Raw genomic sequence first — 14,536 nt, forward strand, 5'->3', positions numbered from 1 at the left:
CCTGCGGAGACAGCATCCCAGGTGGGCCCTGGTTCCAATCCCGGCTGCTCCACTTCCAATCCAGCTCCCTGCTAGTGCACCTGGGAAAGCAGCAGAGAATGGCCCAAGTGCTTGGGCCCCTGCACCCATGTGGGAGACCCAGAAGAAGATCCTGTCTACTGGCTTCAGACCAGTCCAGCCACAGCAATTGTGGCCATTTGGGCGTGAACCAGCAGATGGAAGATGATCTCTCTCTCTCTCTCTCTCTCTCTCTGTAACTCCGTCTTTCGAGTAAGTAAATAAATCTTTAAAAAAATCTATTGGAGAAGAATAAAATTACTAAGCATTCACCAACATCATTCTACTGGCCACAGTCCAGTGTGTGCTAAGTGCAAGGAAAAGGAGTAGCATCCCAAGGAGACTGGAAGTTCTCTCTTTGGGGAGAACATGAGATACGAATGCGAACATCATCAAGCTGTTTCTACAGTCTCTAGAGACAAGACTGAGGGCTTGACACAGAGGTTAAAATGCTGCTGGGGGCCGGCGCCGTGGCTCACTAGGCTAATCCTCCGCCTTGCGGCGCCGGCACACCAGGTTCTAGTCCCGGTCGGGGCGCCAGATTCTGTCCCGGTTGCCCCTCTTCCAGGCCAGCTCTCTGCTGTGGCCAGGGAGTGCAGTGGAGGATGGCCCAAGTGCTTGGGCCCTGCACCCACATGGGAGACCAGGAGAAGCACCTGGCTCCTGCCATCGGATCAGCGCAGTGTGCCAGCCGCGGCGGCCACTGGGGGGTGAACCAACGGCAAAGGAAGACCTTTCTCTCTGTCTCTCTCTCTCACTGTCCACTCTGCCTGTCAAAAAATAATAATAATAATAATAAAAATGCGGCTGGGATGCCCACGTCCCCTAACAGCTCAAGTCCTGATTTTGTTCCCGATTCTAGCTTCCGGCTGATGCACACCCTGGGTGGCAAAAGCTGATGGCTCAAGTAGTTGGGCCCCTGCCATCTGCGCAGGAGACCTGCGCTGCCACCTTCAGTTTTGCCCAGCCCCAGCTCTTGCAGGCATTTGGGGAATGAATCAGCAGATGGGTGATCTCTGGTGCTCTCTCTCTATGTATGTCTCTCCACTTTTCAAATAAATAATTAAAAAAAAAAAAAAAAAGACTGAGGAGCCAGCATTGTGGTATAGTGGGTAAAGCTGCCTCCTGCGATGCCAACAGTCCCTTAGAGGGGCCAGTTCGAAATCTGGCTGCTCCACTTCGCATCCAGCTCCCTGATAATCGCCTGGCCTGGGAAAGCAGCAGAAAATGGCTCAAGTGCTTGGGCCCCTGCACCCACATGGGGGACATGGAAGAAACTCCTGGCTCCTGTATTCAGCCTAGCCCAGCCGCGTTTGTTGTGGTCATTTGGGGAGTGAACCAGCGAATGGGAAATGGATTTCTTTTTCTCTCTCTCTGTACCCCTTTCTCTCCGTAACCCTTACAAATAAATAATGTTTTTTTTAAAAAGACTGAAATGTACTAGTGTAACCAAATGGAAAGAAACTAGTCATAAAAATAAGGCATAATTCTGTGATGAAGAACAAAATGAACAGTTTTAAGTCTAAACTTAATAAAATAGTTACATTTAAAGTACATGACTTGAAATATAAGATTATTGGTAGAATTAAATTGTGAGTAAAAACCTTTCAAAAATCTTGTGTAGATACAAATATGCACCCATTTCAGAAAGATAAGGCTCACCTATGTTTTAAATACTTTTTGAGTTCTTTTTGGAAAAGATAGATGACTTTTTCTGGATTAACGCCTATCCTCAAACAATTCTATTTTTTTTCCAGCAGAGTTTCTGAATCATGAAAAGATGTATTGCTAAGATGAAACAATTTGTTCAAACCATGTGACTTTCTTTTAGCCCTCATTCATTTCCTCGCATGGACTTGTGGGAAGTTGTTTATTTTTAATGTCTGTATCTCCTTCAAAATTGAGTAAGCTTCAAAGTTAGCAAGCTACAGCAAAATACCATATTTTCCAGATTCCCAACAAAAATGTCTGATAAACAAAAACAAAGAATGTTTAGGGAAATTCTTGGAAAGCGCCCTGGTGGTATGGTTAAATCCCACTGTTACAATTTCTTACTTTAACCCCATTGTGACAATTTAATTTTAATTTAATTTTAATCCCATTTTAATTTTAATCCCATTGTTACAATTCACAGTAGACTCTTCTGTATCTATCAAACCTGGTCCAGCCAAAGGTTTTCTCTGCCCTCCAACAGTGAACAGAACTTCACCATTCATTCTCTTAACCTTCATTCTCCAAAGGACTAAAGCAATAAACGCAAAAACAGAAACATCTTATTTCATTGAGATTTGCCAGGAAATCTGATTATTGACGTTTGAGAGCATTCCCTCAGGAATACAGACAACCCCCACCACCACCACCACCATGGGACAGAGTTTCTTCCTATTCCTTGAGATTCCTCGGGCACCGGGAGCGTCCCTGGAGAGAAACACCTGTGACAGGCATTTCAGGGACCACAAAACCTCCCAGTTCCAGAACCTGATGACCTCCACCATGAAGAAATTCTCAGAATCTAAATCCAGATCACTCCCCTGTTTTCTCTTCCGTGGAGACTGGTATTAGCTGGTCACCAACACAGAACAATAGTCCCTTATGTCACCCGCACCTCCACTTCCTTTTTCTTAGATTATTTCAGATCTATTTTTATCTCTGTTTAGAGGTTTCTTTTTTATAATTAGGTGTTTTATTTCACTCACAAGTCCCAAAAACCATAATTGTTAAACTGTAACTATTCACTAATTGCGGGGAAAATACAACTTCACCGTTCTGAAAATGTTCAAGGTTTTCCTGTGTAGGAAGTTTTTCCAGACTAGAGACGTTTATTGAATTCTGCTGTGATCATACACAGAAAATGGGAAGGGACAGGTCGCTGGAGTAGCAAGAGCTGGAAACATCTTCCAGGCCTGAGTTATAGAACAATTTTCTGCACAGCTAAAGAATCAGGACTTTGCCCCGCAGGAAGTTTAAAGAGAAAATTAACAAAGTCCGATTGCTGTATGCTGAGCCACTGCAAAGGATACACTGGAAGGGGGAAAAATTAAAGGCAAGAAGAGCACCGAAAAGGCCAAGTCAGAGCGCAGTAAGGCAGAACGTGCGTGTGACCTCAAGCAGTGAAATCGAGATGGAGCAGGGATCATGACGTGAGGACGGTGTTAAAAAGTAGAACCAACACCCTGGTTAGCAACTGGAGATTCATGGGAAAAAACTAAGGAGACCAAGGCTACATCACAGGTTTCCAGCTTGGATGGCGATGTGACCATGAACTTGGAAAGGCAGAAGCACAAGAGGAGTGATGATCAGGAAACATGCTGATTTCAACACTGGACTTGCTAAGCATCAACTTGAACCCTCTGTGGAGCTCGGGGTTGGTGTGTTTTGCAGTGTTTATGCCAACACAGCTCTCATGGCTCAGCGGACGAGTCCAGAGGTGTTGCCTTTTGCCACACTGCACAGTGACCTAGAGGTGAGTCACTAGGTGAGAATGTCTTGCAGATGGCTGCAGGGGAATGACCCTATCCAGAGACAATGGCATAGAAGACATCCAGGACTGTGTTGACCAGTGCAGTAACTGATAGACACACACGTCTGAATGTAAACTCTCACACATCGATCCAAATCACAAAGTCATTCCTTGGTCTTCTTAGCCACATTCTGAGGGCTCAGTGGCCACTGTGCTGGCAGCACAGATGTAGTTCATTGCCATCAGCACAGTTCTACAGGACGGCACGGGCATGGAGCAAGGAAAAGCAAGAGGAAAGATTTCGGGACAGACCTCTGCAAGGAATGAAGAGACACATAAAGAGGAGGGAAGGAAGATGAGTGGAGAAGGAGGGATCAGAGGAGTAAAGGAGAAAGGAAGAGCTGTCACTGTGGCGTAGTAGGCTAAGCCTCCACCTGCAGTGCCGGCATCCCATATGGGCACCGGTTCGTGTCCCAGCTGCTCCTCTTCCAATCCAGCTCTCTGCTATGGCCTGAGAAAGCAGTAGAAGATGGTCCAAGCGCTTGGGCCCCTGCACCCACGTGGGAAACCAGGAAGAAGTGCCTGGCTCCAGATCGGCTCAAGCTCTGGCCATTGAGACCATTTGGGGAGTGAACCAGCGGACGGAAGAACTTTCTCTCTCTGTAACTCTACCTCTCAAATAAATAAACAAAATCTTAAAAAAAAAAAAAAAAAGGAGAAAGGAAAAACATCACACCATTGTGACCAAAGAGAAGAGCAGTGAAGGGGCTGAAATACTCAAGAATAAGGAATGCTGGGAAGATGTTCAATAAAAGAAGAACTAGAAAAAGGAAAGGTATGCTTAGGTAGTTTACCCTGACATTCGGTGGACCGGTGCTGGAATCCACACCGATTCCTGCCTGTGCCAAAGGACTCAATGACACTCACTCTACTCCTCAGAAGGCAAGCTGAGCTTTCAGAGAGAACAACGCAAATGCCCTGCAGGGAAGTAAACGGCCACATGACTCAGCGTTCCTCTCTCATACTCTGACCAAAGTAAGAGGAGGCCTGGCTGTGGCGCTCAGCTACCCTCCACGGAAGCGATTCCACTGGTCTCTAATACGGATCTGTGCTGTCAGTCAACAGGTTTCTGGAAGGCAGACAGCAAATACCTGCATTCAAACACCAAGCAGCATTCAAAATTCTCTTCTCCATCCACAGTGAAACTTGGCCAGCGGCGGTGCACCAGGAGCGGGGGGGGGGGGGGCCCAGTGACTGTTCTAGGCGTACAGAGTTTCAGTCTGGGCTGACGAAGAAGTCCTAGAAACCGACAGTGGTGATGGTTGCAACAGTACTGGCCGCTAAAAATGGTGAATATGGTGAATTCGATCTTCCGTGTATTTTACCAAACTGCGATTTTTATCAAATGTACCTCACCTGAAACATGGGGCATGGGGGTGGGTCTGAAAGAGCCTCTCCAATCCCCCACAGTGGAAGACTCAGATACCAAATGTCAGAGCTCAACACACTGCCCTCACATTCTGCTACCTGACCCACAGTACCCAGGTGTGAAAATACAGGTTTGAGAAGTTGTAAGGTATTAAGTACCTCTTGGCTTCTGCTGAAATTATCCCCTTGGATGTTACCAATCCTCTGACAAAACAAAGCAACTTAGAGCTTTGAAGGGCATGAAAAGAACAAAAATGCATGTGCATGAGGTCAGTTTCATAATTAAGACAGATTTACAACTGCCCTTCCCCCTCATCTGCAGGCCGACTTTCCGTGATGTCATTTACCCACAGTCCAAATGGAAAGTTCCAGAAATAAGCCACGTATAAGGTTTCAGTAACTTTTATTGCAGTAGACTGTTGTTCTACTTTTTTATTACTTATTGATGTCCGTCTCTTTCTGTGCCTGATTTATTCACTGAGAATTACCATAGATCTGCATCCATGTGAAAAAAAAACCACAGTAGGTACAGTTCAGGGCACAGTATCATCCATGGAACATTCTGGAACATGACTCCCACACAGAGAAGGGGAACTCCTGGTACACCTGTATCATGACCATCTGCCCTTGTGTCAGTAGCTGCATCAGCTGGTAACATGGAAAAGTGTAAAGACGAGCAGTGGACCCCAGGGGCAGCCATGTTTGTACAGGCAAAACGCGTAGTCCTCAGCTAAGGGGAGGTGAGTGCGCTCCACAGCCAGGCCTGCTGCAAGAACAGGAAGGCCTCGGAAGGAGCCAGCGGCTGCTTCCCTTTGCGCTTCTAGAACCAGAAAGCAGACAATTTCAGGCTAAAGACTAAATCCACGCAAGTGATCTTCATGAACACCAAAGAATCCAGTAAGCCCATGTATGTGCGGTCCAGTTAGGCAGCAAACACTGCAGGAGGCTACACAGTAACCCATCTCATGGGGATCTGAACTCTCAGTGTTTCCCCACAGCTCCCAGATTGAGAACTCACTGGCAGCAGGTGCACCCTCATGGACCACTTTCCTCTCCAAGGCTATGTACCCAACACAGAAAACAGAGCCATCTTTTAGAAGCATCCATTTTCCTTGAAGCTGCTGCTGCTGTCTCAACCTGACCACAAAAAAAAAAAAAAAAAAAAGGAAAAAAAGAAAAAATTCACCTAGTGACTGCAAGCTACAGTAGCGCTGGCACAGTGCAACTACAGACACTCGCAGTGGAAACCAAAGAGGAGAAGGAAAGAAGGAAACAAGACAGACACAGAACAATACAAGCGATGAGTCATACTGTACTCACAACTTTCAGCCTGATAATCGGGCACGAACTGCTCATCATTGTCAGGGACCTGAGCTGAAGAAGAAGAAAGATATATATATTAAAAAACAAATTCAGAGAGAAGCCGCCAAGGCATTAAAGAATGTCATGTAGGTATCAGTCAAGGAAGACCTCGGCAGGCCGAGATCAAATGTCGGATTATTGGCTTCTACTTAAACAGTATTGACAGCATCATTTAGGAGGGGAAACAGACGAGAAAATCCATCTATGTCAGAAATATGACGGCGGCAGATGTGGTCCCTCTGAACTTCACCTGGCGGGTGGAAATAAAAGAGACCCACAACAAAGGAAGCTACAGGATTTCTATTTCCTGCGGGTTTCTTTTTTTTTTTTTTTAAGAATGGAGCAAAAGGTATTTCAGTTCAACCCACGGGCAGTTGTCTATGCAGCCCATCTAAAGGAAGCACACGGCAGCTATCGCTTCCCTCTGCATTTTCAGGAGCGTTTGCTTTGGAGGTGTTTCTACCTTTTGTGCATTCGGCTGCCATAAATAAAAAACGTTCGCCCTGAGTTTGACCGAAGTATGTGAGAAAGTTTTAAAAATGAAGATTCACCGTAGGTTTGGAGCCCTTATAATAAAGCAATGCATTGCGATGATGATAGTTGCAATAAGAAAAATAATAACCATAAAACAAATGCCATCTTTTCATGCACAGTATTTTCCTGGCAATTATTCAGCATGAACAGAAAGAATATCACCATTTCATGAGTCCTAATGTCAAACGACTTCCCTATTTTTAGTAAAGGAAAAACACCGACTAGGAAGGACTTAATGCATTCGGCAGCAATCAAAACACAAGTGCAGTTTTCTTTAACTTCTAAAACCTTTTCATCACCGTTGGGGTGGACATCAAAATAACCTGTTCCAAGCTGACATAATGTTACTAAAACGACTTTTCACCAACACAAACTGCACACACAGACACAAACTGCAGAAGATAGAAGTTAGGTTACATTTAATCTGGTAAAAATAGAATGAATTATCATCCTAATTGACTTCAGCTCTGATCTGATCAGCTATTATTATTTTGCGAGTATTACAGAATACGGAAACTTTTTTATGCAGGCAAATCGTATGAAAACAGATGTCTACTAGTTTTTTAAAAAACAAGCGTATTCTGTCAAGGGAACATTTATTAACATAAACAATCAGTCTCTGTTGAAAATGTTTCAGGCTGGCAATGAGTGGATTAAGAAAAACATCCATAAAATTTCTATAACAAGAAATTCTATATAGAAAGGAAATACAACAGCCATAAGTTTAAAGTTGCCATGAGTATCAGTTTAGCCAATCCCACTTTCTAATACTGATAATCTTGCCTATTTATTAAAACACATGTAGTTGGGCGCTCAGCTGTTTTCTAACTTTCTCCTGCCCTGAAGTCGTTAATCCTTATTCAAAACGCACTCAAGCCCATTACCAAATAAACCCAAACAAAGGAAGAGCCTGTCCCAGGTGTGACTGACGCTTACTTCATCGGTCTCCACGGGAAGGCGAGCTTTCTGCCTTCCTGTTCCACGAAGACCTGACAACAGTTCCTACTGACAGGCTACCTGGGTAACTGCGGGTAAGTCCTGTAACCTGAACGCCGGCTCACTAATCAGCCTAACAGAGAAGCAATCTCAACACAGCATCAGGCATTCCAGAAACGTAACTTCTTTCCTTCTTGCCAGTCTTCTCACACCCACCCTTTTCTTCCAAGTCTCACACACACACACACACACACAAAAGTTTCAATCATTACAATGACCAGTGTAGTATCTTTACTGCCAGTGAATTCTATTAGAGATGGAGGGGAAAAAAAAAAAAAAGAACAGCTAAGACTTGGACATCAGCAACTCTTAGCTACTCACACAATGCATTTTGATACTGCGCTAAGTTACATTTTCCTCAAAGATTTATACAATGAGAGTGGAGAGGTTCAATTTTTAAAGCAAGTCTTTGTGCCAAAAAACTACACATTTTTAAATATGTAGTTAATAAATAACAGCAAGTAAATGGAATCAAATTCTGCATATTTGTTCCCATCACATCCATAAGTTTTAGTCTTTCCTCTAAACTAACAGCTAAATAGATACTGCGATTGAGATGCAAAATTATCAACCAAGGCAATTACTGTGCTTTTTAAGAGCCAACATTTACAAGAATCTAATAAAAATGTAATATCCCTTTACAGGAATAGTTAAAAATAGCCAGTGAGTAACAAAAGTATGTTTGTAACTGAATATGCTGGTATGAACGTCCTAAAGGCTGGGATTTTTTTTTTCCTTAGGATCGTTAAGACAAAGTTGCAACTCCATAACAGATTTCACTACAAAAGCAACAAACACAGAGGGCCCTGGTGACTGTGTGGTGCTTGCTGAGCTCTGTGTGTGGGGGGAAAAAAAGGGCAAAACCTCAGGAGCAGAGCGATGGCAAAGTCATCTGTCACACAGAGAAAATCGCTGCATACTAACAATTCATACAAGAGTAAGAATAAGAACTGCTATTTCTGTTCTAACTCCTTAACATACCGAATAAACAGTTCACACTTGTGCCTGAACATATTACAGAATTTTAACAGAAAACATATGAGTCACATTTCACAGAAGCTAATCTTCAGAAACTGAACAGACCAAATGCGGCAGCAAGCTACTTAAATAGACAAAGGCTTAAGCCTACCTCTAATTTCAAGTTAGAGTAAAAGGAAAACAGTTAACTCAAAACACTCGTTGGATCTGGGCAAGGAAAATATGACAAAGTATTGCCACACTCCTATTCGCGCATTTCCTTTTTCTCTTCGACTCACGAGAATTCGTGGAGCTGCTTGCAAACTGGTGGCTGGTCATACCAACTCCAAAGTGAGTGGAAAATTAAACCGTGGAAGCTTTTCTCTCCACTGCCATCTACTCCAAACTTGTAATGATCACCTTGGGAGAATGAAAAGGTTCCCCATACTATGTAATTAAAAAGAAAGAGCACAGAGAAGAGAGGACACACAAAAAGCAAAACACAGAGCAAAGAGCCCTACAAGGCTTTACTGAAGACAGAACGCGTGGCGTGGGCTTTACTGGACAGGGTTGGGGTGGCTCTCCCAGCCCAGGGCGTCCTAACAGGCCGGCTGCCATCATGTCTCCCCATTAGAAGGGGTGAGAAGGGGCACAGTGCACTGCCTGCCATTTGCTTTACCTAGATGATTATCCAAAGTTGTTTTCTGATCGTGTGTCTTCACCACACAGCAGTACATCTTACGGCAAAGACATTCCTAAAAATAGCAACCGTGACCCAAATGTCACACAATCCCCAAGTCTCATTTTTAATTTCAATATCCTTTCTTAAACTCATGGTGCCTTCGGGGTGGGCAATTTTAAATATAGCTTACCTCTCTATACTGGATCCCTGCTTCTCCTTTTCAAATAACATAATAAGCGTTACTTGAGAAGAGGTTAAAAGTCTTAAAATGTTTCAGGATTGACTGCAGGCAAGACAAACTCCCCCTTACAAACCAGGGGCCTAATGCTTTTCCTTTTACAGCTAGGGGGGAAAGCGGGGAAACTACAAATAAAACCAAAGTCGAGTATAAAAGGGTTAATATTTAATTAAAACCAGTTCTATCCACTGTAACAATGACCCGGAGCCAAACAAGGCGGAAGACGTGTGAGTCACTCTTTCTGCTGTGAATGAGACAGCTGATCTCCTCCGCGATTCCTCAAGACAAGCAGGCAGGGCTGGAGTTCTGCCTCCATTCACAAAAACACAGTCCAGCATGCATGAGCCATGTGGCCCAACCGCAAACTTTTCATGTCACACCCTTGCAGGGAGCTAAAGCAAGTAAACTTGAACTTGCAATATAAACACACCAATTTTATTGCGCCGTCTCAAATAGAGCTAGATCCGCTGAGGAACATATTTAAATACCTGACATACATAAATACACACACATACATTTAACCCATCATCCTAACTTGTTATGGAAACTTGAATAGACAAAACTACAGAAGAAAGCAAAGCGGGGGGAAAAGGAAAGATGGAAAAAGAAAAAAAAATTAAAGAAATGCCTTATTTTTCTCGCCTATTATTCAAATCTTTTACAGCATGAGACTGTAAGAGATTCCGACTGATCTTCACTTCATAGTAATTCACTTTGAAGCAAAGGGTCAAAAACGAATTTCTCTGAAGAAATTTAAGTTTTGTCTTAAATAAAAGTAAAACAACAAGGGGAAAAAAATCCACCTTTGGTATTCTGTTTAATCCTAAAATGAAGCTTGGAGCCATGGAACAAAATAACCATGGTCCACTAAGCCTGGTTTTATACCACATCCGCCTTTAACATTAAAATGATCGTGCCAGCGTCAAAGCATTAATTAATGCAGAAGCATAAACACATTTACACAGACATGAAAAGGGGACATCTCCGCAGGAGAGAAACACCTCTAATACTTAATAAATACATTCTTCGCCAATGCTCTACCAAAAAAGAAAATAGTTCAGTTCAAGTTCTGTTTGGAGTTTCAAATCAGCTTCCACTCCTCCTGAAGGAACCTGCAGGGACTGGAAAACTTCAGGCAAGGAAGCTCAGAGCTGGAGAGCTGCTGTTTCTACCAAGTGCTTTCCCTGACACTACCCAAGCCTCCCTCTACTATTATTTTTCTAATGACAAGACTGCGCACAAGTCCAAGGGAATAAAGTGATCCTAAGAAATGTGTGGATTACACATTTCCTGGGAAAGAACCAGAAAAACTCTGCTACGTTTCATTAAGGCTTATCAGGATCCCCTGGAAAAACCACACCACATCTAATTTTCCTATTTTTAGAAATACTTCTCTACTTTGTAAATAGACCCTAGAGGGGTAAAAAAAAATTTTATGTATCTCTAATGAGTACTCAGAAATAAAATCCCTGTAGTTTACCAGCTATCTTTAAATTAAATGAAAATTCTTTCTTCCATATGTTATGGTATTTCCCGGTACAACAAAAAGGAGGGATATTAACTCCCCCCACCCCACCCCACCCAGGCCATATACATACACAGCACATGACTGTTGTTCAATTCCAACAAATTGGGTGAACGTCTATAATCCAATGCTTAACTTTCAGTTCCCATTCTATGAAAACGAAACAAAATACTGTAGTTTTAAAGCCTTCATTTCTTATCGCCACCCCACAGGGGACAAAAATCAGGAGCACATATCCAATTTTACGTCCCATTCTAAAAAGAAAGAGTAGACTTTGCGAACAATAAAAACGAGTGCATTGTGGCCAGTGTGTACCGTGGACGACAACAGCACACATTATTTAAGAAAATCATAAAAAATTATTCTGAACGCACACTTAGCAGCAGCCACTGCAGGGAAGTGAAGTCCTGACACCTCCGCTTCTAGGGCGACCTACGCACTTGACTTGACGGTGACACAAAAACAAGAGAAGAAACTGAAATAAGCACCTGATTTGCATGTGGGATAGTAACTTCGGTGTAGGAACTTTGTTCCTGGGGCCAAGGGAAGCAGACTAAAACCCGACTAGACTGCGCCACCACCAAAAACCACCGTGCGAATCACCACGGGCCGTGGTCCTTGAGAAAGCCCATGAAGGGAACTCAAGACATCCAGACTGCCAACAACACAATGGTCAGGAGAAGCTAGGTATTCCCACTCAGTAGCTACTGAGACCTCTGACTTCTCTTTAAGTTGTGTCAGTAGGCGCCGATACACTACTCAGCAAGAAGCTATGTCCTCCACGTGTTCTATTTTTGGCCCCCACACCCAGATGTTCCCTTCTCAGACCCCAGCCACTGATGCCCACATAAAACAGGTTGTGAAGACCAAGATGATATTGATGGGGTTGCTATCGGAACTCATTATTTCATGGAATCAAATAATTGCATTGCCTGTCTGTCGGGGCAATCTAATTCAATAAGACAAAGAATCAATAAGGAACTGTGCAGTAAAATTACAATATAAAGGAGCCATGGCAAAATTTTAAGTAGGCATATTCTCTGATTTCTTTTTTTTTAACCACTGCTGTGGCCACTGAAAAACATCGGTGTTTCAATTTTCTTCAGAACAGGTTGGTTATTTTAAGTCATGGTGTATTTGTTAAAAGCCTTTCAACTGTGCTGTTTGTGCTTGGAAAGTGATATTAATGTAAAGTTGTACTCTTCGCAACCATATTACAGACTCCTGCATGGAGACAAATATTGGGAAGAATGCAAAGTACATTTATAGAGACTCGATTGAGTTGAAAATATGGGTTCCTTCCCCACGCTCAGTCCTGCCTTATCTATCCCAACAACCCCTTAGAGATAAAACACATTTCACAATCCATAATAATTTACTCATGGCTAATCCACATGTTGCACACTGAGCCTAATTTGCAAAAATTCTTACAAGGAAAAAACAAACTAAACATGCTAAGATATATCATCTCCAAGTATTTAAGTATTTAAGATGTTGATCATTTCTTAAAAACATGATTATCTTATGACTAACTTAAATAAGATGTTTAGAGCTGGTTAGCGTCCCAGTGGCGTTCTGACTCATGAGAGACACTGGGTTAAGTGCAAAGATCTTTCTCAAAAGGGACAAGATTCCTTAAAATTCCAGTCCTTTCTTGGCTGGGGAACATCATGGAAAGAAATATGTAAACAGGGCAAAGTCTGCCAGTCAGGCAATGTTTTAATTACAAATCTAACTACAAATAAACTAGGTTAATGTGGGGAACTCTTTTTATCTAGTATTATTCAAGACATGGGGTGAGTCAAATTGAAACATTAATGCAAAATGATATAATTATATTTAATTGCAAAAAACAAAAATAAATGCTGAGCCCATTAACAAACAGTAAAAAAATAAAATAAAATTTCTTTTCTCCCTAGGAGAAATTTTCAAATTCACATTAAAAACTTTGTGCTTACATAAAGATTGGTTAAATTTGTGAAAACTATTCTAAAAATGTTTAAATTACTCTAAAATGCAATCCTATCCATGTTTTGTAAATAGCTGCCCACCTGGGTATTCCATAGAACAGTCACAATTAATTCCTGGATTTAATTAAACTTATTAATGCTTTTTAAAGTAAAATTCCATGCTTCTCTGAAATTATTGGTCATTTTCTAAGTTTGTTGCATGGAAAACTCAATCCTCAGATATAGCTTATAGGTAGGTTAATAATCATGGGTAAGAAAATTTCATGCAGAGTTTTATAAAATAAACTCAGATAAATTATTCAAATCACTTATCTGCTCTGTAACACACAAAACAAGTCAAAGTAAAAAAAAAAAATACTGAAACTGATTATAAAATGCTAAGAGTCTGTCACAGATTCCACATTTTAAAATTCCAAGAACAGAGTTGCTATGCACATTCAAAATCTGCCAGCAAGTTACTGCCTTGGAATCAATGAGATTTAAACATCCTAAGAAGCCGCAAACCTTCCAGAACAATTAAAATATGTATTTGAAATTATTTTGGATAAGCAAATAAATTCCTCCAGGAATGAACCTTCCTCACAACCTTCAGCTTCGCAAAACTGAAAGATAGAAGTTAATACAACAACCTCTGGGCAAATTTTCCTGAAAAAGTTGGGTTTGAGTATATGGCTTACATTGCAGTAATGAGTGATTTACTTCAGTAAGTTTCATGTACAGAGAGACGCCAAATGACCTTTAAATAGAACTAAAACTGTCATTAATACTTACCTTTCATTAATATACAAACACAATCACCCTTTCAAAGGACTATTAAGAAAGCTACTTAACTTGCAAGATTCACAAAGATTGCAAAAGCTCTTTGAAGAACTAGAATATCAGCAAAACAAAGAAACTTATTTTCATGCTAAGAGCAACTTGCTCAACTGTGCACAAGACCACCTGATAAAACACATCAGCCCACCCCAAAGTAGCTCCAGCAACCCTTAGTTTCATTTCCCCCTCTCTCTCCTTTTTCACCATTCTAATGATCTCTTCCAAAAATGTGCATATTTCCCATATAATGTGAACACACAAGTAACACACTTATACTCAATGCTTAGGTATTTATAATTTCCTTCTTGCCTTTCCTACAAGACACATAAAATTAATATTTCACATTATGCCAAATCCCAAAGAAAAATTTCAAATTCTGAATGCCGACAGAATTCCCTCAGCATTAGCTATTTCTGAAGTTGTATGAAGCTTTACTAAAGCCATGCCTCATTGTTCCTATAAATAAAGTTGCACACAATCAAAGATACAATGGATTGCACCGCAACATTTT

General features: G+C 41.8%; 1 protein-coding gene across 4 annotated transcripts in view; it reads right to left on the reverse strand.

The window, feature by feature from the left end:
- Positions 1-14,536, reverse strand: part of ETV1 (ETS variant transcription factor 1) — a 102,906-nt gene that overhangs the window by 84,520 nt on the left and 3,850 nt on the right. For 3 of the 4 annotated variants that reach the window (XM_070059381.1, XM_070059378.1, XM_070059380.1), the window contains one exon: positions 6,266-6,319. In XM_070059381.1, coding sequence (XP_069915482.1) covers positions 6,266-6,319 — 54 coding nt within the window. Of the gene's footprint in view, positions 1-6,265; positions 6,320-9,666; positions 9,733-14,536 lie in introns of those variants that run through there. The other variant, XM_070059382.1, reaches the window with a different exon arrangement.

Source organism: Oryctolagus cuniculus, chromosome 16, assembly GCF_964237555.1.
Source record: "Oryctolagus cuniculus chromosome 16, mOryCun1.1, whole genome shotgun sequence".
NCBI lineage: Eukaryota > Metazoa > Chordata > Mammalia > Lagomorpha > Leporidae > Oryctolagus > Oryctolagus cuniculus.